This window comes from Pan troglodytes, chromosome 10 (genome assembly GCF_028858775.2).
Source record: "Pan troglodytes isolate AG18354 chromosome 10, NHGRI_mPanTro3-v2.0_pri, whole genome shotgun sequence".
Taxonomy (NCBI): domain Eukaryota; kingdom Metazoa; phylum Chordata; class Mammalia; order Primates; family Hominidae; genus Pan; species Pan troglodytes.
In genome coordinates this window covers 118810628-118838598 of record NC_072408.2, presented here as the reverse complement: position 1 = coordinate 118838598, position 27971 = coordinate 118810628, and the positions used below count along the sequence as shown (strand labels likewise).

The 27971-nt window shown below is 39.6% G+C and overlaps 2 protein-coding genes and 1 pseudogene across 15 annotated transcripts in view; 2 read left to right on the top strand and 1 right to left on the bottom strand.

Moving 5' to 3' along the window:
- Positions 1–27971, top strand: part of TMEM116 (transmembrane protein 116) — a 192515-nt gene that overhangs the window by 6896 nt on the left and 157648 nt on the right. For 2 of the 14 annotated variants that reach the window (XM_063785002.1, XM_054663596.2), the window contains exons 1-5: positions 334–443; positions 701–785; positions 1084–1130; positions 2525–2588; positions 14500–14631. In XM_063785002.1, the coding sequence (XP_063641072.1) occupies positions 391–443; positions 701–785; positions 1084–1130; positions 2525–2588; positions 14500–14631 (381 nt within the window). In that variant the 5' untranslated portion in view covers positions 334–390. Of the gene's footprint in view, positions 1–206; positions 444–700; positions 786–1083; positions 1131–2524; positions 2589–14499; positions 14632–27971 lie in introns of those variants that run through there. The other 12 variants (XM_054663601.2, XM_054663597.2, XM_063785003.1 and 9 more) reach the window with 10 other exon arrangements.
- On the top strand, positions 5220–5760 carry LOC738404 (immediate early response 3-interacting protein 1-like). Its single transcript, XM_063785012.1, has one exon. The coding sequence runs from the start codon at positions 5282–5284 to the stop codon at positions 5675–5677; it is 396 nt and encodes a 131-aa protein (XP_063641082.1). The 5' UTR covers positions 5220–5281; the 3' UTR covers positions 5678–5760.
- LOC104001716 (solute carrier family 25 member 3-like) lies at positions 12302–14196 on the bottom strand (annotated as a pseudogene).

Below are 27971 nucleotides of genomic sequence, written 5' to 3'. Positions count from 1 at the left end.
CCCATTTATTTCTCCACCCACCCCTTTTTTTAGTTCCATTTCTCTATTGCAGCTCTATTTATCTTTTCACTATGACTCATCTTTTTTTCTCAATCCTGCCCCTTCTGTATCTGTCTGCTTTTTATTACTCCTGCCTCTTGCTCCTTTTAATTCCTAATGCCACTTACCACTTTGTTTCCCTGTTACCTGGTCTTTCTGTTTTTGTTCTTTCTGCTTGGCTTTCTCCTCCACTTGTCACTACCTCTCTCCTTGCCCTCAAGGTACAGAGCAGGATTCAGTATAGGAGGAGCCCAGCTGGGGTAGGGGTGGAGCCACCTGTTCACTGCTTCAGGATTCAGAACCTGACTAGGAAGGATCGGCTGCTCAAGGGTAGCTGGGACTGAAGTCCCTATGACCTTTCCACTAGACGCTAGCATTCTGGAGGACAGTTGGGACTTGGTAAGGTCAGAAGCTCTCCCTGTCTTCCTTTGTGTTCTCCCTTTCTTCTTTCCTGTTCTGCATTTTTCACTCACAATCTCTTTTCATACTACTAACTTTTCTTCAGTTTCTCTGTTTTACTAGTCTATCTTTCCTCTTTCTACCTATCAGTGAACTCTAGTATTTGTCTCTTCTGTTACCTATTCTTTCCACACATCTCTGTATTCTCTCTCAACATTTAACTTTTTCTACCCACTCTACATTTTGTTCTTCCTTTTATTAGTTTTCTCTCCCAGGTTTCTTTTTTCTTAAACTCCTGGCCTCAAGTGATCCTCTTACCTCAGCCTCTCAAAGTGTCGGGATTACAGGTATGAGCCTCAGTGCCTGGCTAGTTTCCCTTTTTCATTTAGTCATTTTTCAATCCACAACTCTATTTTTTAAAAAATCATACTATTTCCCAGTGAAATAGAAACAAGAGAGGAAAAAAGGAGCACCTTGTCTTTCCAGGGGCCTGTTCAGCCTTTTAACTCATTCTCAAGCTTATAGTATGTTTTGAGATTAGGCTTTGAAGAAAAATTCATGCTGTACAGATAGTTAATAATGAACTTAGGTTGAATATTCAATGTAAAAGGTTTAATTTTATTCCTTTTTCCTTGTTTTGCTTAGGTTCTTCCTGCAATACAGTGGATACAATTTGTCATGGCTACTCTGAGGTATGTTTATTTAATCTCATATAACTAAACTAGTATAAGCAAAATTCGTCAATTCTGTAGTTTTCCACATTTCCCCCTTGGGGATTTGCTTTTACTCTTTAGTTAAAGAGAAATGATATTCTTTATCATGTTGATATTTTCTTACTAATAAAATGACAACATTAACAACAATAACAACAAAAAATTGATTAAAGGATAACATCTGAACATCAGTGGACAACCTGGTCAGCAGGATCAGTTGCAAAATCAATAGCAAAGTGCTTACTTAAGCAGCACCTATACTAAAAATTGGAATGACATAGAGAAAATTGGCAGGGCTGAGCTCATACCTGTAATCCCAACACTTTGGGAGGCTGAGGTGGGCAGATCGCTTGAGCTCAGGAGTTTGAGACCATCCTGGGCAACATAGTGAAACCCTGTCCCTACAAAAAAGCAAAATAAAACAAAACAAAACAAACAAAAAAACCCCATAAAAATAGCTGGACATGGTGGTATGTGTCTGTAGTTCCAGCTACTCAGGAGGAGCTGTGATTGTGCCACTACATTCCAGCCTGGTTGACAGAGCAAGACCCTATCTCAAAAAAAATTAAAAAAAAAAAAGATTGGCATGGCCTCTGGATAAGGAGAACGTGCAAATTTGTGAAGCATTCTATATTTGTTTAAAAATATTGGCTGGATATGGTGGCCCATGCCTGTAATCCCAGCATTTTGGGAGGCCAAGGCAGGAGGATGGCCTGAGCCCAGGAGTTTGAGACCAGCCTGGGCAACATAGCGAGACCCTGTCTCTACAAAAAATTTTAAAACATTAGCTGGGCATGGTAGCAGATGCCCGTAGTTCCAGCTACTCAGGAGGCTAAGGTGGGAGGATCACTTTAGCCCAGGAGTTGGAGGCTGCAGTGAGCTGTGATTGTACGACTGTACTCTAGCCTGGGTGATGGAAGGAGACCCTGCCTCTAAAAAAAAAAAAATATGTGCAGGGCTGGGCATGGTGGCTCACACCTGTAATCTCAGTGCTTGAGAGGCCAAAGTGGGAAGATCACATGAGGCCAGGAGTTTGAGACTAGCCTGGGCAACATAGCAAGACCCTATCACTACAAAAAATAAAATAATTAGCCAGTTGTGGTGATGCACACCTATAGTCCTAACTACTCAGGAGGCTGAGACAGGAGGATCACCAGGGCCCAGGAGTTCAAGGTTACGTTGAGCTATAATGACACCACTGCACTCCAGCCTGGCTGACATAGCAAGACCCTGTGTCTAAAAATTTTTTTAATGCAGTTTATTTTATATCAATTATGCCAATAAAACTGTAAAAAAAACCCCAAAATTAATAACAAAAACGATGGCACTCCATTGTCCTGCTTTAATGATCAATCATCTTCTAAATCTCTCAGTGTTATAGGTTCAAGTTCACTTATTGCCTATGCTGTATTCCAGAATATACAGAAATCTCCAGAGGTGAGTGATTTCTCTTTGTGTTGGATTTGAACTTTTTATTGACCTAGTCTCTGAAACAAATAACAGATGTTACCTGTAAGTGGTGAAATAATTCTATGAATTACTTTTAAATTTGTCATGATGACATGATGAATTACTTTTAAATTTGTCACGAGATATTTTTGGCATGGTCAATAGGGCTCCCTTTTCTTCTAGGTAGTTATTTTAGCTATAACTTTGAATTCTGAGAGATTAAATATATATATATATATTTTTTGAGACGGAGTCTTGCTCTATCACCCAGGCTGGAGTGCAGTGGTGCGATCTCGGCTCACTGCAAGCTCCACCTCCCGAGTTCACGCCATTCTCCTGCCTCAGCCTCCCGAGTAGCTGGGACTACAGGCACCCGCCACCACGTCCGGCTAATTTTTTGTATTTTTGGTAGAGACAGGGTTTCACCGTGTTAGCCAGGATAGTCTCGATCTCCTGATCTCATGATCCGCCTGCCTTGGCCTCCCAAAGTGCTGGGATTACAGGCGTGAGCCACCGCGCCCAGCCCCGAGATTAACTATTAAATGTGGATTTCTTTGGTATGCATTAATTGCTAAGGCTAAGGAAACAGAATGTTGTCTGAATCCAATATTCACTCTAAGCATAGCAGGAGCTTGCCTAGAGGTGAGTTCTCTGATTTTGATACTTTAGTAAAATTGCTACTGGGACTAGGAGATAGTTTAAAAACTTTGCTATATGAAACATACTTATTTTGCTTCTCTGGCCTTCTAGGCAATTGCAATTTTATGGTGAAAACAGAGTAAAAATACATTTAAACTATTCATACCAAAAAGATCAAATTAAAAACCTTCCTGATTAACAGAGTACTAGGGAGAGTGATGTATTTTCTAGCTTAGTAAACAGATTTTAAGAGAAATATAACAACTATTCTCTAACCAGACCAAATAGCACACAATTAGACAAAGCATAGGTCAGGACATGTATGGGAGAGCTTTTATATGTGGAAAATGCCATTGGGTTTTATTGGGCCCACTTTAATAATAAAAATAACTTCTGTATGTTGAACACTTACTATTTTCTAACTATGCTGAGTGCTTTACATACTTTATCTCATTGGTCCTCATCAATCTATAAGAGGGATAGTATTAGGCCCATTTCACAAAAGAGGAAATTGTGGTTCAAAGTCAGGAAATAATTTGTTCAAGTTACACAGTAAATAGAAGAGCAGGGGTTTTTTTCTTTTTTCTTTTTTTCTTTTTTTTTTTTTTTTGAGATGGAGTCTCACTGTGTCGCCGAGGCTGGAGTGCAGTGGCACGATCTTGGCTCACTACAATGTCTGCCGCCCAGGTTCAAGTGATTCTCCTGCCTCAGCCTCCCAAGTAGCTGGGATTACAGGTGACTGCCACCGCATCCAGCTAATTTTTTTTTTTTTTTTTTTTTTGAGACAGAGTTTCACTCTTGTTGCCCAGGCTGGAGTGTGATGGTGCAATCTCGGCTCACTGCAACCTTTGCCTCCTGGGTTCAAGCAATTCTCCTGCCTCAGCCAGGGTTTCACCATCTTGGCCTGGTTGATCTTGAACTCCTGATCTCCCGATCCACCTGCCTGGACCTCCCAAAGTGCTGGGATTATAGGTGTGAGCCACCATGCCTGGCCAAGAGCAAGGATTTTTTAAAGTCAATACTCTTAACTATAATTGCTCTCCAAACTAAACAAAATTTTTAGTATTTATTCTAGATAGATTTGCTCAGTGCTTTCAGTGTATTTTTCATTTAATCCTTAAAAAACTTTGAGATGGATATTATTAGTCTGATATTGCAGACAAGGAAACTGAATCCTGGTAAGGTTAGGGGACTTTCCTAAGTTCTTACAGCTAGTAAGTGTTGGAGCTGGAATTTGAATGCAGCCTTGTCTTGTTCCAGAGCCTCTCCCCCATACACTTTTAAACCACCAAAATATAATGTCCAATGAAAATGGATTTTGAAGTTTCAGTGGTAGATTGTGACTGTGTAAGTCAAACTGGAAAGTAAAAGTCTTGCTACTGTATTGTCATTGCCTGCCAAAGTAATTTTAAGTCAAACATCTTGTGATTCAGATTTTCCTAATGTTTATTTCCTTTGCTGGAATTTGAGTTCAGATGTGATTAAGTTAATAAAGTATGACTTACACACAGAGAGAGCTAAGCTTTATCTCTGAAAGCAGGGTTTCTCAACCTCAGCTTTATTGAGATTTGGGGCTAGATAATTATTTGTAGTCCTGTACATTAGGACGTTTGGCAGCCTTTACCAGCTGGATACTAGTAGTAAACCCTCTGTTCTTCAGTTGTGACAACCAAAAATTTCTTCAAACAATGCCAAATGGTCCAGGTGTAGTGGCAGGTGCCTATAGTTCTAGCTACCCAGGAGGCTGAGGTGGGGATTGCTTGAGCACAGGAGTTCAAGGCTGCAGTGAGCTATGATCATATCACTGCACTCCAGCCTGGGTGACAGAGCAGGACCCCATCTCTTAAAAATAAAAAAATTGCTGAATGTCCCTGTGAGGGTGGGATTGGGGCAAAATTGTTCTTGTTTGAAAACTACTGTCCAAGGTGACTTTCTGGCATAACAGTAGGTTGGGACTTTATAAAGATATAAGGTGTTAAGGTCTAATTTGGCCTAGGACGTGACTCTTTTTTCTTACTAATTATAATTAAAACAAAATAGAGATGCTCTTGAGTAGGGAGAGCTCTTGGTTATTCTGCCCGTGGTTTAAATTAAAGACAGATAGAGAGGAAAGCACCAGCCGTGGTGGCGCCAAGTCCCTTGTGGCAGCAGAGAGGAATCAGTTGGACCTCACGGGAGCTTGGATGGTCATGGCCTTTACCTTGTACTCACTGCTGCAGGCAGCCCTGCTCTGTGTCAGTGCCATCGCCATGCTGCACAAAGAGAGATTCCTCAAGAACATTGGCTGGAGAATAGACCAGAGAATTGGTGGATTCGGGGAGGAGCCAGAAATTAAATCTCAGCTAATGAACTGTATTCAATCTGTAACAACTGTGATGAGAATGCCATTGATAATAGTAAACTCAATTGCAATTGTGTTACTTTTATTATTTGGATGAATATCAGGAGAGGAAATGGAGACTCAGAAGAGATGCTAGCAGAAGTTATTATTTAGGTCATTATTGGAATAAAGGCTGAGATGGGAGGATCACTTGAGCCTGGGAGGCTCAGGAAGTAAGTAAGTAAGACTGCAGTAAGCCAAGATCGGGCCACTGCACTCCAGCCTGGGTGACAAAGTGAGACCCTATTTCAAAAAAGAAAAAAAAATCAGATCATGAGAGGCAGTAACTCTCCAGGACTGGAATATTTGCTTACTGTTAATAGTAGCTTGCTCTGTGCTGAGATTGTTAAAAGAGTGCATAAGACTGTTGTTTCTGTTTTTAAAGATAGTTTTCTATCTCTCATTTCTGAGGGATGAATTTTTTAAAAAAGTTTTGAAGTTCTTTGGGACTTAGCCATGATGTGAATGCTTATCTCTAGATAAAATTTAAAGGATTTTAAAAAAGTAATTGCTACACGTAAAATGATAAATAGGTAATTTGAGTAATTTTATTTTGAACTCCTTGGTTAATTATTTTGTTTGTATATTGTTTCATCTATGAATAATTCAAATTTATAGACACTATTGAGGAGTAATACTCTCTGATATATCAAGAAGAATTGTGTTAGTCACATGATGATTTTGTTTTACTTTTTTAATGCATTTATTATTTTATTAATTGGACTAAATGATGAGACCAGACCAGTGTCTACATATTTTCATTGTTAGAAAAATCTACAAAAGTCTACCCTTTCTACAGTGATGACTTTAAACAAAAAAAAGCAGCATAAATATTAGCCTGCAAGAGCAGTCCTAAACAGTCACAATTAAACTATACTACACAAGAAGACTGTTGTGAAGCATTTACCTCCCCCAAAATCTTTACAGTTCCATTTCTTGGTGAAGTGGCACACTGTGGGTTGTGATTCTTAATTCTTCATTGTGTTTGTCAATAGGACATTCATGCTGGTTAGGTTGTCTTTTATTTATTTTTTTATGTCTCAAATCATCTTGTGGGATTGTTTGCTCATCTCATAATACAGTTTTAAGCAGAAAGTTTGAAACAATGTAAATGGTTTTTGTGAAAATTATTAGTTACTGTATACATGTGTATATATATATGTATATATAATTTATTTTATTTTATTTTTGAGATGGAGTCTCGCTCTGTAGCCCAAGCTGGAGTGCAGTGGTGCAGTCTCAGCTCACTGCAACCTCTGTCACCAGGGTCTCGGTTCAAGCAATTCTGGCTCAGCCTCCCGAGTAGCTGGGATTACAGGCATGCGCCAGCATGCCCAGCTAATTTTTGTATTTTTAGTAGAAATGGGGTTTCACCATGTTGGTCAAGCTGGTGTTGAACTCCTGACCTCGTGATCCACCCGCCTTGGCCTCCCAAAGTGCTGGGATTACAGGCGTGAGGCACCGCGCCCGGCCAAGTTACAATATTTTTAAAGAGCTAGAATGGCCTCTTTGTAAATAGAAGAACATTTGTAAATAAAGTTGAATTTCTAAGTTAAAAAAAAGGACAAATACAAATGTATATATATGTGGGTTTTTTTTTTTTAAGAGTTTTTGCTTTCATGTTTAGGATCATATCTTATGCTTTTTTGGGTTTTCTTTATTACCAGGCACTAGGCTGGTTGTATTTTTCTTAAGAGCATGACCTATATTATACATTTCTTTGTATTTCCTTCAAAATAATGCCTTGTTATACATAGGAGGGGTAGAATCTTTCTTGATTTCAATAATAGGTACTCAGTTAATTTTTGTTGTATAGTTGATTGAACTTTATCTCCTGTTATTAGAATTGAGTGCAAGCAAACCTCACCTCGTTTTGTCCTCCTTTGCCCTGCCAAAGACTTCTGATATGTTTTAACATCTCCCTATACATAGGGTCCTTTCCTTTCCTTTCCCCCTTTCCCCCTTTGCCTTTCCTGAGAGTCTCGCTTTGTCATTCAGGCTGGAGTGCAGTGGTGTGATCTCAGCTCACTGCAACCTCCATCTCCTGGATTCAAGTGATTCTCCTGCCTCAGCCTCCCAAGTAGCTGGGACTACAGGCATATGCCACCATGCCTGGCTAATTTTTTTGTATTTTTAGTAGAGACAGGGTTTCACCATATTGGTCAGGCTGGTCTCAAACTCCTGACCTCAGGTGATCTGCTCGCCTCGGCCTCCCAAAGTGCTGGGGATTACAGGCATGAGCCACTGCGCCCAGCCTCATAGGGCTATTTCTTGAATTAATGATCAGAATGTTATTGCTCACAAAAGCTGCATGGCTGCTTTTCTTCTCCAGGGATTATTTATGTGAAAGTTGATTATACATATTGGATCATTCTTGTCATACCCAACTAAATTGGAGTCGAGAAGCCAAGGGGAACAAGCTCTCAGAGCACATAGCACCTGCTCCAATAATTAATATTTTCACAAGCCCAGCTACTAAAATAGTCCAATGTAACCCTGAGACCAGTTTGATCTTGTAGTTGCCAAAATGACTTGCCCTGACTCTTAGGACTAGTTTTACATACCACGGTCACTCACTAATCAGAGTTTGCCGACTCCCAAAACTTTCTTTGGTGCCAGTGAGCTTGCTTTCAAAACAACATGTACTATTTCCCTTTCTAATAAAACTCCTAGTCATCTCTTTGTTCTTCAGACATGTCCAAGACCACGCAGTCTGTGTGTATGCCCTGAAATGCAATTCTTGCTTCCCAAATAAAACATTTTAAATTTAGAGATTTGTCTTTATATATTTCTTGACTTCACCATTTCACATTTTTAAATCTCTTAACAGTTATAAACTTATGATAGGTCATAAGCCAGTAGAATCTATGACTGTGCCATCCAGCTGGAATTTTAGCAAGCTTACCCAGAGAAAAGGCCATATGTGATTAACATAATAGCTGATATTTATTAAATACTTTATACTTTTAAATGTTTTATTACATATTATTTCACTTTTTTATGTTTCTGTTAGCCAAGGCAACTTGACCATCTAACCCTATTAACAAGATATTAATTAGCATCTTACCTCTTTTTCTGGTTTGGGAGAAATATATGAGAAAAATCCTCTTGTATAGGTGGGCTTGGGAGAAAGAGATGAGAAAAATTCTGTTTTGTACATGTGGGGAGATTAGTTCTCATATTAGGTAATATCTGTTCTGTTTTTTTTTTTGTTTTTTTTTTTTTTAGATAACAGTATTTTGCTGTGCCACTCAGGCCATAGTACAGGATCATAGCCTACTGTAGCCTCAAACTGCTAGGCCCAAGCAATCCTGCCACCTCAGCTTCCTGAATAGCTGGGACTACAGGTGCACGCCACTATAGCCAGCTATTTTTTTTAATTTTTAATTTTGTAGAGACAGGGGTCTCGTTATGTTGCCAAGGCTGGCCTGGAACTCCTGGCTTCATTCAGTCTTCCCGCCTCAGCCTCACAAAGTGCTGGGATTACAGACTTGAGCCACAATGCTTGGCCAGGACTTTAAAATTTGTAAATGTATTTTTTTATTGTGAGATATATCAGACATGAACTAGAATGCATGAAACATGTATGTACTGTTTAAAGAATGATTATAAACAAACACTAGTGACAAGAAATGGAACATTACCTGTACCTCCAGACATAGACCTATTGAGGTTCTTCCCAATCACAGCTCTCCCTCTCACCTCTAGAGATAATCAGTATCCAGATTTTTGTGATAAGCATTTTTTTACTCTTATGTACGGTTTACCAGAAATGTATGTATGTTTAAACAATTTGGTTTTGCTTGTTTTTGAACTTGATATAATTGGAATAATGCTATATGTATTTTTGTACATATTGTTTTATGAATTGCTTTTATCCCTCAATATTATTTGTGAGATGTATCCACGTTGTATAGAGCATGAGTTCATTTCATTTTCATTGATGTCTGGTATTCTGTAGTATGAATATACTAAAATTTATTTACCTGCTTATGCTGCTATAAGCATTCTTGTACATGTTTTCTTGTACATAAGCATTATTGTATAAGCATTCTTGTACATTATGCTGCTATAAGCATTCTTGTACATGTTTTCTGGTGCGCAAATGCATAAGCTTATCTAGTATATTTGCCCAATATCAGAATTGTCATAGGATTTCCACTGCCCCTAAATTAATGTCAAACTCTTTTCCAACTGGTTGTGCCAGCAGTGTATAAAGGGTCCTGTTGCTTTTTGTTCCCGTTAATACTTGCTGTTATCAGACTTAAAATTTTTGCCATGGGTGTGTAATTATTTTCTTATTGTGGTTTTAATTTTTCATTTCCTTTATTACTAATAAAGTAGGGCATATTTGCATATGTTTATGGCCATTTGGATTTCCTCTTTTGTTAAATATTTTTGCCTGTTTTTCTGTTGAGTTTTTCTTACTACTTAATTTTTTTAAAACACAGTTTGTCAGTTATATGTGTTACAAATATCTTCTATTTTGTGGTATGTCTTTTTACTTTCTTTATGGTGTCTTGACACAGACTCAATTTTTCATTTTAATGTGGTTGATTTTTTTCATTATTTCTTTTAGAACTTTTTGTGTTTTGTTTAGGACAATTTTCCCTAAACAAAAATTGAAGACATTCTCCTATAGAATGTAAAAAAAAGGTTTACAGTTTTTGCCCTTTCACATTTAGGTCTTTAAACTACTTGGAATAGATTTTTTTTTTTTTTTTTTTTTTTTGAGACAGGGTCTTGTTCTGTTTCCCTGGCTGAAGTGCAGTGATGCAATCACGGCTCACTGCAGCCTTGACCTCCTGGGCTCAAGTGATCCTCCTGCCTCAGACTCCCAAGTAGCTGAGACCACAAGTGTGTGTCACCATGCCCAGCTAATTTTTTTATTTTTTATTTTATTTGTAGAGATGGAGTCTCACCATGTTTCCCAGTCTGGTCTTGAACTCCTGGGCTTAAGCAGTCCTCCTGCCTCGGCCTCCCAAAATGTTAGGATTATAGTCATATAGTCACTGAGCCTGGCCTAGAACTGATTAGATGGAGTCTCACTCTGTCGCTCAGGCTGGAGTGCAGTGGCGTGATCTCGGCTCACTGCAACCTCCGCCTCCTGGGTTCAAATGATTCTCCTGCCTCAGCCTCCTGAGTAGCTGGAATTACAGGCGTCCACCACCATGCCCAGCTAATTTTTGTATTTTTAGTAGAGATGGGGTTTCACCATGTTGGCCAGGCTGGTTTTGAGCTCCTGACCTCAGGTGATCTGCCCACCTCCCAAAGTGCAGAGATTACAGACGTGAGCCACCATGCCCGTCCTAGAACTGATTTTTTGAGTGTAGTGTGAGATACAAAGTAGGGGCCTAATTTCATTTTTTTTTTCCTGTATGGATACCCAATTGTTCTAGCTTCATATTTTGAAAAGACTGTCTCTTTTCCACTGATTGAAAAAGCCACTTATGTCATACATCAGAGATCTATATATATATTGCTGGGTTTAATTTGGGCTATTTTCATTTTATTCACCTATTTGTCCATCCCTGTACTAGTACCACAGTATCTTCACTCTAGGTCTATGTTAGTTTTTGTAGGGAGACCTCCTGAAACTATTGCTATGGAATAAAAGATGAAATGCTCCTGATTATTGTAAATACAAAATTGCATGCAGGATTTTGTAAAGACAATGCAAGGTTGGGCTGCCAGAATGAGCCAACAGTGCGTGATGTGCTTCTCCCTGCAGAGAGCCTATAAACGGACGTGCAGTCAGGGAGGTTTCACATCACCAAGATTACTATCCCAGAAAAGCAGATGTTCATAGCTCTGGGAATGGAATGCAACCCTTGTGGAGAGCCTATAAATAGACACATGAGGGGCGCCTGTTCATATGGGTAAGATAGGGTTATAAACACCCTTATCTTGCCACGGCTTTTCTGGGTCTCTTTAGGGTTAAGGCATACTCCCTTCTGAGAATTTGTGGTCTAACCGGTTGTTTCACGTCCTGTTTCTGTTGATTGTTTGCAACCAGCTTTTGCTGCAAATATTACTGCTGATTAGTATCTTACTAAACATAGGTTATGGATAGACTGTGTTTCTGTTTTAAGGCTCTGTTAGAAATTGCTGACACACACACTATATTGTAAATTCTTATCTCTGTATACTGTACTTATGCATACCGATGTTACGTTAAAGAATTACTTCATCCCCATGTGATCATCTCACCTCATAATCAAATGACCCCCTAAATCCCTCACTAACCTACCCCCGCCCTCACTAAACTTAATAATAAATGCTGGTATATCCAGTGCATTGGCGGCATCACAGGACCAGAAGGTGGTGACACCCTGGACCCAGCTTTCACTATTTTGTGTGTGTCTTTTATTTCTCGACCTGCCGATCCGCCTGGGAACAAAGAAAGAGCCCCGTTGCATTGCGGGCTGCTGGCCAGATCCCTCGTCTTAAGACGAGGTGGGGCAAGTTCTTCTTTTTTTTTCAAGAGTGTCTTGGTTATCTTAATATTTTATATTTCTTTCTTTTTTTCCTGAAGAGTTGGGTTTATTTCGATAGTAAATTTGAAACTCTTGACTTAAGCGAAAGTACTCTAGTAATTATATCAGGAATAGACAATTTCCTACACTGTCAAATATATGAAAGTTCCTTTTGTACGTTCTTCAACACTGATCAACAAGCAGTTTCAGTCCACATTTGCTTTGATCTGTCGCTGAGTTAACCCAAGCTGCTTCTTCAGAGATTCTGGCATCTTGGGGGAGGGCAAGGGAGGCTGAAGTAGACCTTCACAGAATCGTAGATAAACTACTGTAGTGCAGTCAGAGTACCAGTCATAATGATACAGACAAACATTCCCTTCCATACACCTTTAAATCCAAGTCTCTGGAGGACTTGAGAAGCACTGCTACCTTTTTCTTTATTCAACACAGATACCACAGAATCATCAGGGTGAGAAACAATTGCACAAAACACTCCAGGTATGTAACCTGCTACAAATGTTACAACCAGCTCCTCTGTCTTTGAACATTCACCACAGGGCTTCCGAACCACGAATTTGTACAATGCTTCAACAGTACCTTAAAAGCAGGCAAACTTCATCATGGCATATGCTATCTGTCTCATCCAGAGAGGAGCAACCCCTTTGTAGAATGTTTTTAGGCCTTCTTCCTTATACATCTTGGGAGCTGCATCCCTCAAAGTCTTGGTCTAACCTGGTTGGGTTTGAATTTGAACCTTAGCAGCTTCCATAGGGCAATTACAGCAAAGAATTCAGCACTGGCAGAGGCAGCCAAATACGGTGATGTGCACCAGAGATAACATGCTCTGGGAGTATGTTGCTATACAAGACTTTAAAGACTTCATAAAAGCCAAACTTGCAGAACACCTGCATGGAGTGGCCAATGAAAGTCAGAGCCTGTCCTTTAGCCAAACAATGAACACCATCCTCCTTAAGTGTAACTGAGAATCCATTAAATATGCCCTTCTACTTTTGGGGGTCCACCTGCATACAGCATTTCACTAAACCCAGGGGAATGACCGCAGTGTGTGTCAGACCACAACCTGAGACCCCACGAGAGCCACACAGTGCATAATACTTCGTGGAGTCAAATTCACAACTGTACTTTTATAAGGCAGCAGCTGCCAGGTTAAGAGAGCAGTGGGGGGGCCTTGCGGGTCTTGTGGGACTGCTGTGGAGGTCCGTGAGGCCATCGTCCACCAGCTGCAGGTGTGGCACATTGAAGGAGTTCACCCATGCCAGGTGTGCCATGGATGAGAGCTTCTCCCTAAGATGGCAAACACCCCACCGTTACTCCCTTGGATTGTGGCTCACAGGGTGATATTTTGTACTTCTACGTCAGATTCAGAGTCAGCTTGTCAAGTTCCACAGGAAAATAGGTTGAGATTTCATTGAGATTGCATTTAATCTTTAGGAGTCCCTCAGTAAATGGTTTATAATTTTCTCCATAGGACCAAAACTATTTTTAGATAAGTGGGAATGGGGATGCCAAAAGGAGAAGAATAAGAAGAGACAAATTTCACCAGTGTGGTCAGAAACTGAAAGGCAACACATACAGTTCATTCTGACATTTTTCAGTATTACTGACTTTTTACCCTGACTTTTTATTACTGTAAACATGTTTTCATTTTCTTTAAGTCCTCAGCCACATCCCTAAACACTTAGCAGAATACCTCATTTCTTGTATTTAGAAGATGTTTGGCTCATGCCTGTAATCCCAGCACTTTGGGAGGCCGAGGCGGGTGGATCACAAGGTCAGGAGATCGAGACCATCCTGGCTAACATGGTGAAACCCCATCTCTACTAAAAATACAAAAAATTAGCCAGGCGTGGTGCTGGGCGCCTGTAGTCCCAGCTACTTGAGAGGCTGAGGCAGGAGAATGGTGTGAACCCGGGAGGCAGAGCTTGCAGTGAGCCGAGATCGTGCCACTGCACTCTAGCCTGGGCGACAGAGCGAAACTCTGTCTCAAAAAAAAAAAAAAAAAAGTAGAAGATGTTGCCTGTGCCACTAAAGCACTCTCAATTGTCTCCTTGTGGTACATCTCCACCACAAAATTTCTCATCTTTCCACTCTTTTTTTAACCCTATACCTAAGAAAGGAGTGTCCCTGTGAGTAAGAAGGTTCAGTACTAATCTATCCATGAGTACTCTGATTCCAGAACAGTTGGGATAACTGTGGTTATAGTGGTTATAGATTCCTTCCTATCTGTAGTCTTCCCTTGCTTTCCCCGCAATCAACCAATGGCAGAGGCCCCAGAAAAATGATGTCAGTTTCCTACTAGAAACATAAAATGTAAGAACTGTTACATTGTTAACATTCTCCTAGCTACATCACATATGAAATGAGGATTTTATTACTTTGACAGATAAGACCACTTTTTTATCTGAGCTTCTGTGACCTGCTCCTGGGACTTTGCTGGCTCACGGAGACACTTCTCTATGGAGCTTCAGTAGCAAATAAGGACATCATCTGCTATAACCTACAAGCAGTTGGACAGGTGAGTGCTACAAGACTGTCACTGCACCTTGCAAGAAAGGCACACTCAGATCTAGATAGAAACAAAGATGATTCACCTTGGGAAGTGGAGACCTATTTGTTTGTTGTTACATTTTGAAACAATAGCTTTTATCTTTTTTCATATTAAAAACACTATTTATTATAGAATATTTTGAAAATTCAGAGAAGCAAAAAAATAATGTTATCTTTACTCTTTAATTTTTTTTTTTTTTTCTGAGACAGAGACTTGGTCTGTCACCAGGCTGGAGTACAGTGGTGCGATCTCGGCTCACTGCAAGCTCTGCCTCCCAGGTTCATGCCATTCTCCTGCCTCAGCCTCCCGAGTAGCTGGGACTACAGGCGCCCACCACCGCGCCCGACTAATTTTTTTTGTATTTTTAGTAGAGACGGGGTTTCACCGTGTTAGCCAGGATGGCCTCGATCTCCTGACCTCATGATCCACCCGCCTCGGCCTCTCAAAGTGCTAGGATTACAGGCATGAGCCACCGCACCCAGCCATTGTTTTTTTGTTTTTTTGTTTTTTTGTTTTTGAGACAGAGTCTCGCTCTGTCGCCAGACTGGAGTGCAGTGGCGCGATCTTGGCTTACTGCAACCTCCGCCTCCTAGGTTCAAGCAATTCTCCTGCCTCAGCCTCCTGAGTAGCTGGGACTACAGGCGCGTGCCACCAGGCCCAGCTAATTTTTGTACTTTTAGTAGAGACGGGGTTTCACCATGTTGGCCAGGATGGTCTCGATCTCTTGACCTCATGATCTGCCAGTCTCAGCCTCCCAAAGTGCTGGGATTACAGGTGTGAGCCACCGTGCCCAGCCAATGAATACTTTTTATAACCTGTTTTTATTATTTATCATATTGTGACCGTATTTCCAGGTAATTAAGTACTTTTCTATAACATCATTTGAAATGATTGGATGGTTTTGTGTTACAGGAGTGAAATAAACACTGGATTTTGAAAATACTACAGATAATCATATATGGATTGTATATCTTTTATGAATTTTACTAATGGATTAATCCACATAGTGCCATCAGTATGTAATACTGCTTCTATATTTCTGAGACACGCAGTGTGAAAAAAGTAAAGGTTTAAATGCAGCCTATGCTCACTGCTAGATATTTCCTTTGGAATTTGTTACTAGAGGGGAAATTTCTTTCAATTTAGTAAGAAATTAATAATATGTAATTGGTGGTATAAAATCTGTGCACTAATGTTACCGATCTCATATGAGTTTAAAATGTTTTAGAGTCATACTTTGCTCAGTCCTGCTAATAACCTCATGAATTAAATAGAATTAAGGCTGTATTGTTTATTCAGGTAATTATAGTCTTTGATCAGAAAAGTCTGTATTAGAATCCTGGACCTGATTAACTTTGTAATGTTTCGCCAGTACCTAATCTTTCTGAACTTCAATCTCCTAATCTGTAAAATGTTCATTAATAATATTTACTTTGTGCTTGGTACAGATGTGGTTAATGTTACTTTTTTTTTTTTTTTTGAGGCGGAGTCTCGCTCTGTCGCCGATGCTGGAGTGCAGTGGCATGATCTCGGCTCACTGCAAGCTCCACCTCCCGGGTTCACACCGTTCTCCTGCCTCAGCCTCTCAAGTAGCTGGGACTACAGGCGCCTGCCACCACGCCTGGCTAATTTTTTGTATTTTTAGTAGAGACGGGGTTTCACCATGTTAACCAGGATGGTCTCGATCTCCTGACCTCGTGATCTGCCCGTCTTGGCCTCCCAAAGTGCTGGGATTACAGGCGTGAACCACTGCACCCGGCCTGTTACTTTATTTTTTTACAACTTTATTGAGCTGTATCTATAGTAAACTATACATATTTATGGTGTACAGCTTGATCAGTTTTTACATATGTATTCCCCTGTGAAATCATCACTACAATCAAGATAACAAGCATTCCTGTTTCCATCACCCTCCAAATCATTTCAGATATGTTTTCCTTTACCTCTTTGAGCTATGTAGTATAATAGCTGCTTTTAAAAATCTTTGTTGGATATTTCCAATGTCTGGCTCATTTCTAGGCTGGTGTCTGTTGATTATCTTTTCCCATGAGAATGGGTCACATTTTCCTGTTCTTTGTATGTCAGGTAATTTAGGATTGCAACTTAGATGTCATGAATACTATGTTGCATAGACTCTGGGTCCTTTTGTAACTCTCTAGAGATTGTTAATATTTTATCTAGCAGGCAACCTGATTAGGTTTAGAATGTAAATTTGGTCTCATCATCTGTGGACAATGGTTCAAATCTCAATTTAGTTCTATAAGCCTTGGCTACGCTGGTTTGAGACTGTCATGCACACGCATAGTAGACAGGTTAGGCTGAGACTTGTTTGGATTAATACACAGAATTAAAGCATCCCTTTTCCTGGCTGCCTTTCTTCTAGAATTCCCTCCATACTTTCCTGCCTAAAGGGGGCCCTTTTCTGATCTCTGTTGCCTAAAATAGATTTCTATTAGAGTAGGTGCCTTCATTGAGCAGCATCATGACTGAGGTACATGCTTGAGCAAAACTAAGAGAAAAGAGAGGAAAAAGTTTGGGAAACTCACTTCTTCTGTTTGGTTTACTTCTCCAAGTTTGACTTCTTTCCACAATCTACCAGTTTTTGTTTACTTTTCAGAGTCTTCAAGTGGTTGTTTTTTATATTTTTCCTAGGATTCTTACTTGTAATCAGGGATGAGCTGGAGAGGGCTTAAACACACTAGTTTGTTTTTTGTTTTTGTTTTTGTTTTTGTTTTGTTTTTGTTTTTGAGACAGAGTCTCACACTATTGCCCAGGCTGGAGTGCAATGGCATAATCTTGGCTCACTGCAACCTCCACCTCCCAGGTTCAAGTGATTCTCCTGCCTCAGCCTCCCGAGTAGCTGGGATTACAGGCGCCCGCCACCACACCTGGCTTATTTTTTGTATTTTTTAGTAGAGACGGGGTTTCACTATGTTGGCCAGGCTGGTCTTGAACTCCTGACCCTGTGATCCACCCACCTCGGCCTCCCAAAGTGCTGGGATTTCAGGCGTGAGCCACCGCGCCCGGCCTGTTCGTTTTTTGAGATGGAGTCTCACTCTGTCACCAGGCTGGAGTGCAGTGGCACAGTCTCGGCTCGCTGCAACCTCTGCCTCCCAGGTTCAAGCGATTCCCCTGCCTCAGCCTCCTGAGTAGCTGGGACTACAGGCATGCGCCACTATGCCCGGCTAATTTTTTTTTTTTTTGTATTTTACTGGAGATGGGGTTTCACCATGTTAGCCAGGATAGTCTCAATCTCCTGACCTCGTGATCCACCCGCCTCACCCTCCCAAAGTGCTGGGATTTCAGGTGTGAGCCACCGTGCCCGGCCTTGTTTGTTTTGTTTTTTAAGATTGTGGTAAACTATACATAACGTAAAATTTACTATTAAAAAATTTTTAAGTATGATAAAAATGTAACATAAAATTTACAATCTTACTTCTTTTAAGTATACACTTCAGTGATATTAAACATTCACCTTGTTATACAACTATAACCACAGTCCATCTCCAGAACTTTTTCATCATCTCAAGCTGTGTACCATTAAACAATAACTGCCCATTTCTCCCTAGTACCAGCTCCTGGTAACCACTGTTCTACTTTCTGTCTCTATGAATTCAACTACTCTAGGTACCTCGTATCAGCGGAATCATATAATATTTGTCCTTTTGTGTCCGGCTTATTTCACTTAGCATGTCTTTAAGGTTTATCTTGTTGTAGCATGTGTCAGAATTTCCTTCGTTTTTAAGGCTGAGTAATATTCCATTGTATTGTATGGATAGACCACATTTGGTTTATCCGTTTATCTGTCAATGGACACTTGGGTTGCTTCCACCTTTTAGATGTTGTGAATAACGCTACTATTAACATTGATGTACAAATACGTTTGATCCCCTACTTTCAGTTCTTTTGTGCATATACTCAGGAGTAGAATTACTGGATCAGATGGAAATTCTGTGTTTGATTTTTTGAGGAAACACCATGTTTTCCATAACAGCAGTGCACAGTGCACAGTGCCCTGGTTTCCACATTCATGCCAACATTTGTTGCTGTTTTTTTGTTTTTTAAGTAATAGCCATCCTAATGGGTATAAAGTGGTATCTCATTGTGCTTTTGATTTGCATTTCTCTAATCATTAGTAATGTTGGGCAGCTTTTCATGTGCTTATTGGCCATTTATATATCTTCTGAAGAAATGTCTCTTCAAGTCCTTTCCCCCCCTTTTTTTTTTGAGGGGGGACAAAGTCTCACTTTCTCACCCAGGCTGGAGTGCAGTGGTGCTATCTCGGCTCACTGCAACCTCCACCTCCCGGGTTCTAGTGATTCTCCTGCCTCAGACTCCTGAGTATTTGGGATTACAGGTGTGCGCCACCATACCTGGCTAATTTTTGTAGTTTTAGTAGAGATGAGGTTTCACCATGTTGGCCAGGCTGGTCTTGAACTCCTGACTTCAAGCAATCCGCCTGCCTCAGCCTACCAAAGTGCTGGGATTACAGGTGTGAGCCGCCATGCCCAGCCCCTTCCCCATTTTTTAATCAGATTGCTTGCTTTTTTGTTACTGAGCTGTAAGAGTTCTTTATATTTAACCCCCTGTCAGACATACAATGTGCAAATATTGTCTCCCATTCTGTAGGCTGCCTTTTTATTCTGTTAATTGTGTCCTCTGATGCACATAAGTTTTATAAATTTTGTTACAATTCATTTTTTCTTTTGTTGCTTGTGTTTTTGATGTCTTACCCAAGAAATCATTTTCAAATCCAACATTATGAAGCTTTTACACTATATTTTCTTTTAAGAGTTTTATAGTTTTAGTCTTACATTTAAGTCTTTGATCTATTTGTAGATTTTCATATGTGGTGTAAAGTAAGGGTCCAACTTCATTCTTGTGCTTGTGGATGTTCAGTTTTCCTGGTACCATTTATTTATTTATTTGAGACAGAGTCTTGCTCTGTTACCCAGGCTGGAGTGCAGTGACATGATCATGGCTCACTGTAGCCTCGACCTTCTGGGCTCAATTAATCCTCCCACCTCAGCCTCCCAAGTAGTTGGGACTACAGGTGCATGCCACCACACCTGGATAATTTTTGTATTTTTGGTAGAGATGGGGTCTCCTATGTTGCTCACACTAGTCTTGAACTCCTGGGCTCAAGCAGTCCTCCCGCCTTAGACTTCCATAGTGCTGGGATTACAGGCGTGAGCCACCATGCCTGGCCCCATTTGTTGAAGAGAATGTCCTTTCCCCATTAAATGATCTTGGCACCCTTGTAAAAATCATTTGATTATATATGTAGGATTTATTTCTGGGCTTTTAATTCTGATCCATTCAGTCTATATGAAACTGGAAAGTGTGAGTCTTCCAACTTTTTATTCTTTTTGCTTTTTGAGACGGGGTCTTGCTCTGTCGCCCAGTCTGAAGTGCAGTGGCATGATCGTGGCTCACTGCAGCCTCAACCTTCTGGGCTTAAGTAATACTCCTGTCTCAGCCTTCTGAGTAGCTAGGACCACAGGTGCACATCACCACAGCTGGCTAATTTTTAAATTTTTTTTTGTAGAGAGAGGATCTTGCCGTGTTGCTCAGGCTGGTCTCAAACCTCTGGGCTCAAGTGATCCTCCTACCTCAACCTCCCAAAGTGCTGGGAATACAGGCGTGAGCCATCATGCCTGACCTCTTCTTTTTCAAGATTGTTTTAGCTATTCAGGGTCCCTTGAGATTCCATATGAATTTTAGTATGGTATATTTTATTTCTGCAAAAAAAAAAAGTTGTTGGGATTTTGATAGGGATTGCATTGAATCTGTAGGTCACTTAGGGTAGTATTGAACATCTTAACAACAGTAAGTGTTTCAGCCAGGTGTGGTGGCTCATGCCTACAATCCCAGCGCTTTGGGAAGCTGAAGCAGGCAGATCGCATGAGCCCAGGAGTTTGAGACCAGCCTGGGCAACATGGCGAAACCTCGTCTCTACAAAAAATACAAAAATTAGCTGGGTGTGGTGGTGTGCGCCTATAATTCCAGCTACTCTGGAGGCTCTGGAGGCTGGGATGGGAGAATTGCTTGAGCCCAGGAGGTTGAGGCTGCCGTGAGCCATGATTCCGCCACGACACCAGCCTGGGTGACAGAGCGAGACCTTGTCTCAAAAAAACAAAAAACTATAATAGTAAGTCTTCCAATCCATGAACATGGGTATCTTTCCATTTATTTGTGTCTTCTCTAATTTCTTTTAGCAATGTTTTATACTTTTTAGTATACAAGTCTTTTCCGTCCTTGGTTAAGTTTATTCCTAAGTATTTTATTGTGTTTAATGATATTGTAAATGGAATTATTTTCATAATTTCTTTTTTGGATTGTTCATTGTTAATACATAGAAGTGCAGCTGATTTTTGCATGTTGATTTTGTATCTGGCTACTTGGCTGAATTCTATTATTTGTTTGAACAGTTGCGTGTGTGTGTGTGTGTGTGTGTGTGTAATCTTTAGAGTTTTCTACATATAAGATCGTGTTATCTGCAAACAAAAATGATTTTATATCTTCCTTTTCGATTTCATTATCTTTTATTTCTTCTTGCTTAATTGCTCTAGCTAGGACTTCCAAAACTATGTTGAATAGAAGTGGTAAAAGCAGGCATCCTCACCTTGTTCTGAACTTAGAAGAAAAGCTTTGTCTTTCATCATTGAGTATGATGTTATCTCTGGGCTTTTCATATATGGACTTTATTATGTTTTTTGATTTTGTTTTTGCTTTTTCATTTATGAAATGATTTAATATTGGTAAATGTATAATAAAATGGGAATTGTTATATACCTTTGGTGGAGGAAGACTATAAATTGGTAACATTAAAAAATTTTTTTTTAATTTTGTGGGTACATAGTAGGTATATATATTTATGGGGGTACATGAAATGTTTTGATACAGGCATGCAATGTAAAATAATCACATCATGGAGAATGGGATTATCCATCCCTTCAACCATTTTTCCTTTGTGCTATAAGCAATACAGTTATACTGTTTTAATTCTTTTAAAATGTACAATTAAGTTATTGTTCACTATAGTCACCCTTTTTCCTTTGTGTTATAAGCAATAGTTATACTGTTTTAGTTCTTTTGAAATGTACAATTAAGTTATTGTTGACTATAGTCACCTTGTGCTATCAAATAGTAGGTCTTATTTATTCTTTCTAACTATATATATTTTTTGTACCCATTGACCATCTCCACCTCCTTCCTACTTTTCCACCACCCCTCCCAGCTTCTGGTACCATCCTCCTACTCTTTATGTCCATGAGTTCAATTGTTTTGATTTTTAGATTCCACAAATAACTGCAAATATACGATGGTTGCCTTTCTGTGCCTGGCTTCTTTCACTTAATATAATGATCTCCAGTTCCATCTATGTTGTTGCAAATGACAGATCTCATTTTTTTTATGGCTGAATAGTACTCCAGTGTGTATATGTACTGGCCTTTATTTTGCTGAGATAGTTTTCTTCTGTTCCTAGTTTGGGAGTTTTTTTGGGTGGGCTTTTTTTTAATCATGAAAAGGTATTGAATTTTGTCAAATGCTTTTCTGCATTAATTGAAATAGTCATATAGTTTTTTCCTTAATTCTATTAATGTGATAATATTAATTGATTTTTGTATGTTGAACCATCGTTGCATTCCAGGAACAGCTCCTATTTCATCATGGTGTATAATCATTTTAATGTGCGGTTGAATTTTGTTTGCTACTATTTTGTTGAGGATTTTTGCAACAGTATTCATCAGGGATATTGGTCTGTTCTTTTCTTGTAGTGTCATTGTCTGGCTTTGGTATCAGGGTTTTGCTGGCCTCATAGAATGAGTTGGGAAGCATTGCATCCTATTCGACTTTTTGGAATAACTTGACAGGTTTTGGTGGTAGTTATTCTCTAAGTGTTTGATAGAATTTACCAGTAAAGCCATTTGGTTCTAGGCTTTGTGTTTGGGGAAATTTTTTGATTACTGATTAAATCTCCTTACTAGTTATAGGTCTGTTCCAATTTTCTATTTCTAAACTATTATTATTATTACTATTATTATTGTTTGAGACAGGGTCTTGCTCTGTCTCCCAGGCTGGAGTGCAGTGGTTCAGTCACAGCTCATTGCAGCTTCGACATCCTGGGCTCAAGCAATCCTCCCACCTCAGACCCCCACGTAGTGCATGCCACCATGCCCAGCTAATTTTTTTGTGTTTTTTTTTTTAGATAGAGTCTTGCTCTGTTGCCCAGGCTGGAGTGCAGTGGCATGATCTCAGCTCACTGCAACCTCCGCCTCCCAGGCTCAAGCGATTCTCCTGCCTCAGCCTCCCAAGTGGCTGGGATTACAGGCATACGCCACCATGCCCAGCTAATTTTTGTATTTTTAGTAGAGATGGGGTTTCACCATATTGGTCAGGCTGGTCTCAGACTCCTGACCCCAGGTGATCTGCCTGCCTTAGCCTCTCAGTGCTGGGATTACAGGCATGAGCCACCGTGCCTGGCCCCAGCTAATTTTTTTTTTTAGAGAGATAGACAAGGTCTCGCTATGTTGCCCAGGCTAGTCTTGAACTCCTGTGCTCAAGTGGTCTTCCCACCTCGGCCTCCCAAAGTGTAATCCCAAAGTGGGATTACAGGCATGAGTCACTGTGCCCAGCCTAAACTATTATTTTTAAAGACTGTATTCTTTGCCTAATGTAGTCACTGAAGTATCTTTCCATTACCTTAGTGGTGAGCTTGTGATTGGCCAGAAATTTCCTTAGATTCCTCATACAAAAACAAACAAAGAAAAACCTTTCATGGTCTTTGCAGATTGGTTCTGTATTGGAGCATTGTTTCAGTGCTTAGCTATGTCATTTACACCTCTTTCTTAGCCTTTGCTTCCTACTTGCATGAAGCCTGAATGTCCATAGGAGTTGCAAATGTAGATTTTTTTCTGAGTATGTGTCCTGCTCTGGACATGCATGTGGCCTTCTAGATTCCCCAGTATCTGCATGTACTTTTCTGATTGATTGATTGATTGATTTTCTATATTGACAAATAAAAATTGTATGCATTGGCCAGGCACGGTGGCTCATACCTGTAATCCCAGCACTTTGGGAGGCCAACGAGGGCAGATTGCCTGAGCTCAGGAGTCCGCAACCAGCCTGGACAACACGGTAAAACCCCGTCTCTACTAAAATACAAAAAATTAGCTGGGCATAGTGGCATGCGCCTGTAGTTTCAGCTACTCAGGAGGCTGAGGCAGGAGAATTGCTTGAACCTGGGAGGCAGAGGTTTCAGTGAGCCGAGATCACACCACTGCACTCCAGCCTGGGCGACAGAGCGAGACTCCGTCTCAAAAAAAAAAAAAAAAAAGGTATGCATTTATGATGTAAAACATAATGTTTTAATATATGTATATATTTTGGAATGGCTAAATCATGCTAGTCAACATATCCATTACCTCACATACTTAACATTTTTTTGTGGTGAGAACATCTAAAATCTACTCTGTTGGCAATTTTCAAGTATATAATATTATTAACTGTAGTCACCATGTTGTACAATAGATGTCCTGAACTTTTTTCTCCTATCTAACTGAAATTTTATATACTTTGACCAATGTATCCCCAGTATGCCTCCTCCCCACCTCCTAGTTCTTGGTAATCACCATTGTACTATCTACTTTTATGAATTCAACTTTTTATAATTTCACACATAAGTGAAATTATGCAGTATTTGTCTTTCTGTGCCTGGCTTATTTCAGTTAGGATAATATACTCCAAGTTTATCCTGTAGTTACAAATGACAAGATTTTCTTCCTTTTAAAGGCTGAATAGTATTCCATTATGTATATATAACATATTTTCTTTATCCATTCATCTATTGATGGACACTTAGGTTGATTGCATATCTTGGCTATTATGAATACTGAATACAGGATTTCTTTCAGAGTTCTTATTTCCCCATGTATTTCCTTCCCCAGCCTCTTTCCCAGGCTTTTGGTTCTCTCTGCTGTTTGACCTTTCTGTTGTCCCTTGCCCCAGAAGGCTGTGGCTAATGTATTTGCCTCTAAGTACTTTTGACATATGCTGTCTTTGAGGCCACTCCTGCTCTGAGAAAATTCCAAGTGGATGAAATAAAAGCAAGCCCCTATGTTGATCCTGCAGGGAAGGACCAGACACACCAAAACATGTAGCTGCAATTATTTGAGAATAAGGTCCATATTGATCCCTGTGGCACTAACAACCTGCAACAGGAATGCAGACTGCTGTCCCCAAAGTTGTCATCGAATTAGGGAGTTGGGGGTGGTAAGGCAGGTAAATTAAAATGCCATAACACTCTCTTACCAAAATTTACCATGCCTTCCTTCACTAAGCATTCCCCTGGGTTTTGTAAATTTTTGATTAGATTCTAGAGCTCAAAAAAAGTTGGTTTTGACTGGTTTTTATCCAGCTTAATTGTTGCGTTAGTGGAAGGATAGATTTTTGGAGTTCTGTACTCCATCATTTTCTGTGATGTTACTCTATTTGTTTATTTTTTAAACAGCTTAATTGAGGTATAATAGCAAACATTTAAAGTATACAATTTGATAAGTTTCTTTTTTTTTTTTTTTTTTTTTTTGAGACAGTGTCTCGCTCTGTTACCCAGCAGTGGCACAACCACTGCTCACTGCAGCCTCAACCTGCTGGGCTCAAGTGATCCTACCACTGCAGCCTCCAGAGTAGCTGGAACTACAGGCACACACTACCACACCCAGTTAATTTTTGTATTTTTTGTGGAGAGGAGGTTTCACCATGTTGCCCAGGCTGGTCTCAAACCCCTGAGCTCATGCAATCTGCCCACCTCAGCCTTCCAAAGTGCTGAGATTACAGGCATGAGCCACTGCGCCAGGCTGATATATTTTTTATCTCTATGTAAATATCGTGCTGGTTTTAAAAATAGACTTTATTTTTAGAACAGTTTTAGATTTACAGAAAAATCGGGCAAATACTACAGAGTTCCCTGGTACCTACCATACCCTCCCTAGTTCCCAAAGTTTCCCCTATAATCATTTTGCCTTAGTGTGGTACATTTATTACAATTAATGAACCCATATTGGTACATTATTATTCACTAAAGTCAGTAGTTTACTCTAAGTTTCAGTCTTTGTGTTGTGCAGTTCCATGGCTTTTGATAAATTCATACTGTCATGTGTCCACCATTATAGTATCATCCAGAATAGTTTCACGGTCCTAAAATTTTTTATTCATATATTCATCTTTCGCACACTCTTCCTTTCCTTGGCAACTCATTGATATTTTTATGGTTTCTATAGTTTTGCCTTTTTAGAATGTCATATAATTGGAATCATACAGTATATAATCTTGTCAGATTGACTTCTTTTCACTTAGCAATATGTATTTAAGGTTCTTCCAGGTCTTTTAGTGTCTTAATAGCTCATTTCTTTTTATTTGTTGTATGGGTTTATCACAGTTTTTAAAAATTCTTTCACCATTATAGGACATCTTGGTTGCTTCTAGTTTGGGGCAATTATAAATAATGCTTCTATAAACATTAGTATGCAGGTTTTTGTGTGGACATAAGTTTTCAGTTCAACTGAGGAAATAACTAGGAGGATGATTGCTGGATTATATAGTAAGCCTATGTTTGGCTTTGTAAGAAATTGCCAGACTGTCTTCCAAAGTGGCTGTACCCGCTTTCATTCCCACCAGCAATAAATGAGAGTTTCTACTGCTTGGCATCCTCAACAGCACTTGGTTTCAGTATTTTGGATTTTTGCCATTCTAGTAGGTATGTATTGGTGTCTTGTTGTAATTTTCAGCTCTCTAATGACATATAATGTTGAACTTTTTTTTATATGCTCATTTGCTACCTGTCTTCTTTGGTGACATATCCAAATATTTTGTTTTCTTATTGTTGAGTTTATGAGTTATTTGTGTATTGTGGATACAGTTCCTCAGTCAATGTATTTTGGAAATGTTTTCTTCCAGTCTGTGGCTTGTCTCTTCATTCTTTTAACAGAGTCTTCTGCAGAACAGATTTCAAAATTTTTTTGAATGAGGCAAAATTTATGTAACAGCTTTTTAAGTGAACAATTGAGCAGCATTTAGCATATTCACAGTGTTGTTCAACCACCAGCTTTATGTAGTTCCAAAACATTTTCAATACACTAAAAGGAAACCCTGTACCCATTAAGAGATTACTCTTCATCCCCCACCAGTCTGCTTTCTGTTTTCCTTCTGTTTCTATATTCTAGGTATTTACTATAAATGGAATCATACGATATGTGTAACATTTTGTGTCTGGCTTCTTTCACTTAGCACAATGTTTTGAAGTTTCATCCACATTGTAGGATATATCAGTACTTCATTCCCTTGTATAAATAATATTCTATTGTGTATATATATATATATATATAATATGTATACACAATTTATTCATCCATTCATAAACGTGAGGGTTGTTTTCACCTTTTGGCTAGTGTAAATAGTGCTTCTATGAACATGTGTACATGTATTCATTTGAATACCTATTTTCCAATGAAGTTCCACTCATCCATTTTTTCTTTCATGGATCATGGATCTAGGTGACCCAAGGTCATCTAGATTTTCTCCTATGTTATCTTCTAGACATTTTATAGAACTTTTGTGTTTTACATTTAGATCTGTGATCCATTTTGAGTTAAGTTTTGTGACAGGTATAAGGTCTTATTTTTGCATATGGATGTCTACAAGTCTAACACTATTTGGTGAAAAGACTACACTTTTTCCAGTGAATTGCTTTTGATCCTTTATCAAAGATGAGTTGACTATATTAGTGTCTGCATGGTGTCTTAGTTCAGGCAGCTATAACCATACAATGTGTGACTTAAACAACAGACATTTATTTCTCACAGTTCTGGAGGCTGGAAGGTCCAAGATTAAGATAATCAGCAGATCTGGTGTCTGGTAAGAGCCCACTTCCTGGTTTGCAGATGGCTATTTTCTTGTTGTATCCAAACATAGTGGAGACAAGAGACAGAGAGCAAGCCCTCTCATGTCTTTTTATAAGGGCACTAATCTCATTTGTGAAGCCTCCACCCTTAGGAGCTAATTGCCTCCCAAAGGCCCCACCTTCTAAATGCCTCACCTTTGGGGTTAGGATTTCAACATATGAATTTTGAGGGACACAAACATTCAGTCCATAACACGTGGTATATCTCTGTACATCCTCTTTATCTGTGACTTTATATTAAAGTGAGTTTTTTGTAGACAACATATAGATGGGCCTTTTTTTTTTCTTTTTTTTGAAATGAAGTCTCACTCTGTCGCCCAGAAGTGCAGTGCTGTGATCTTGGCTC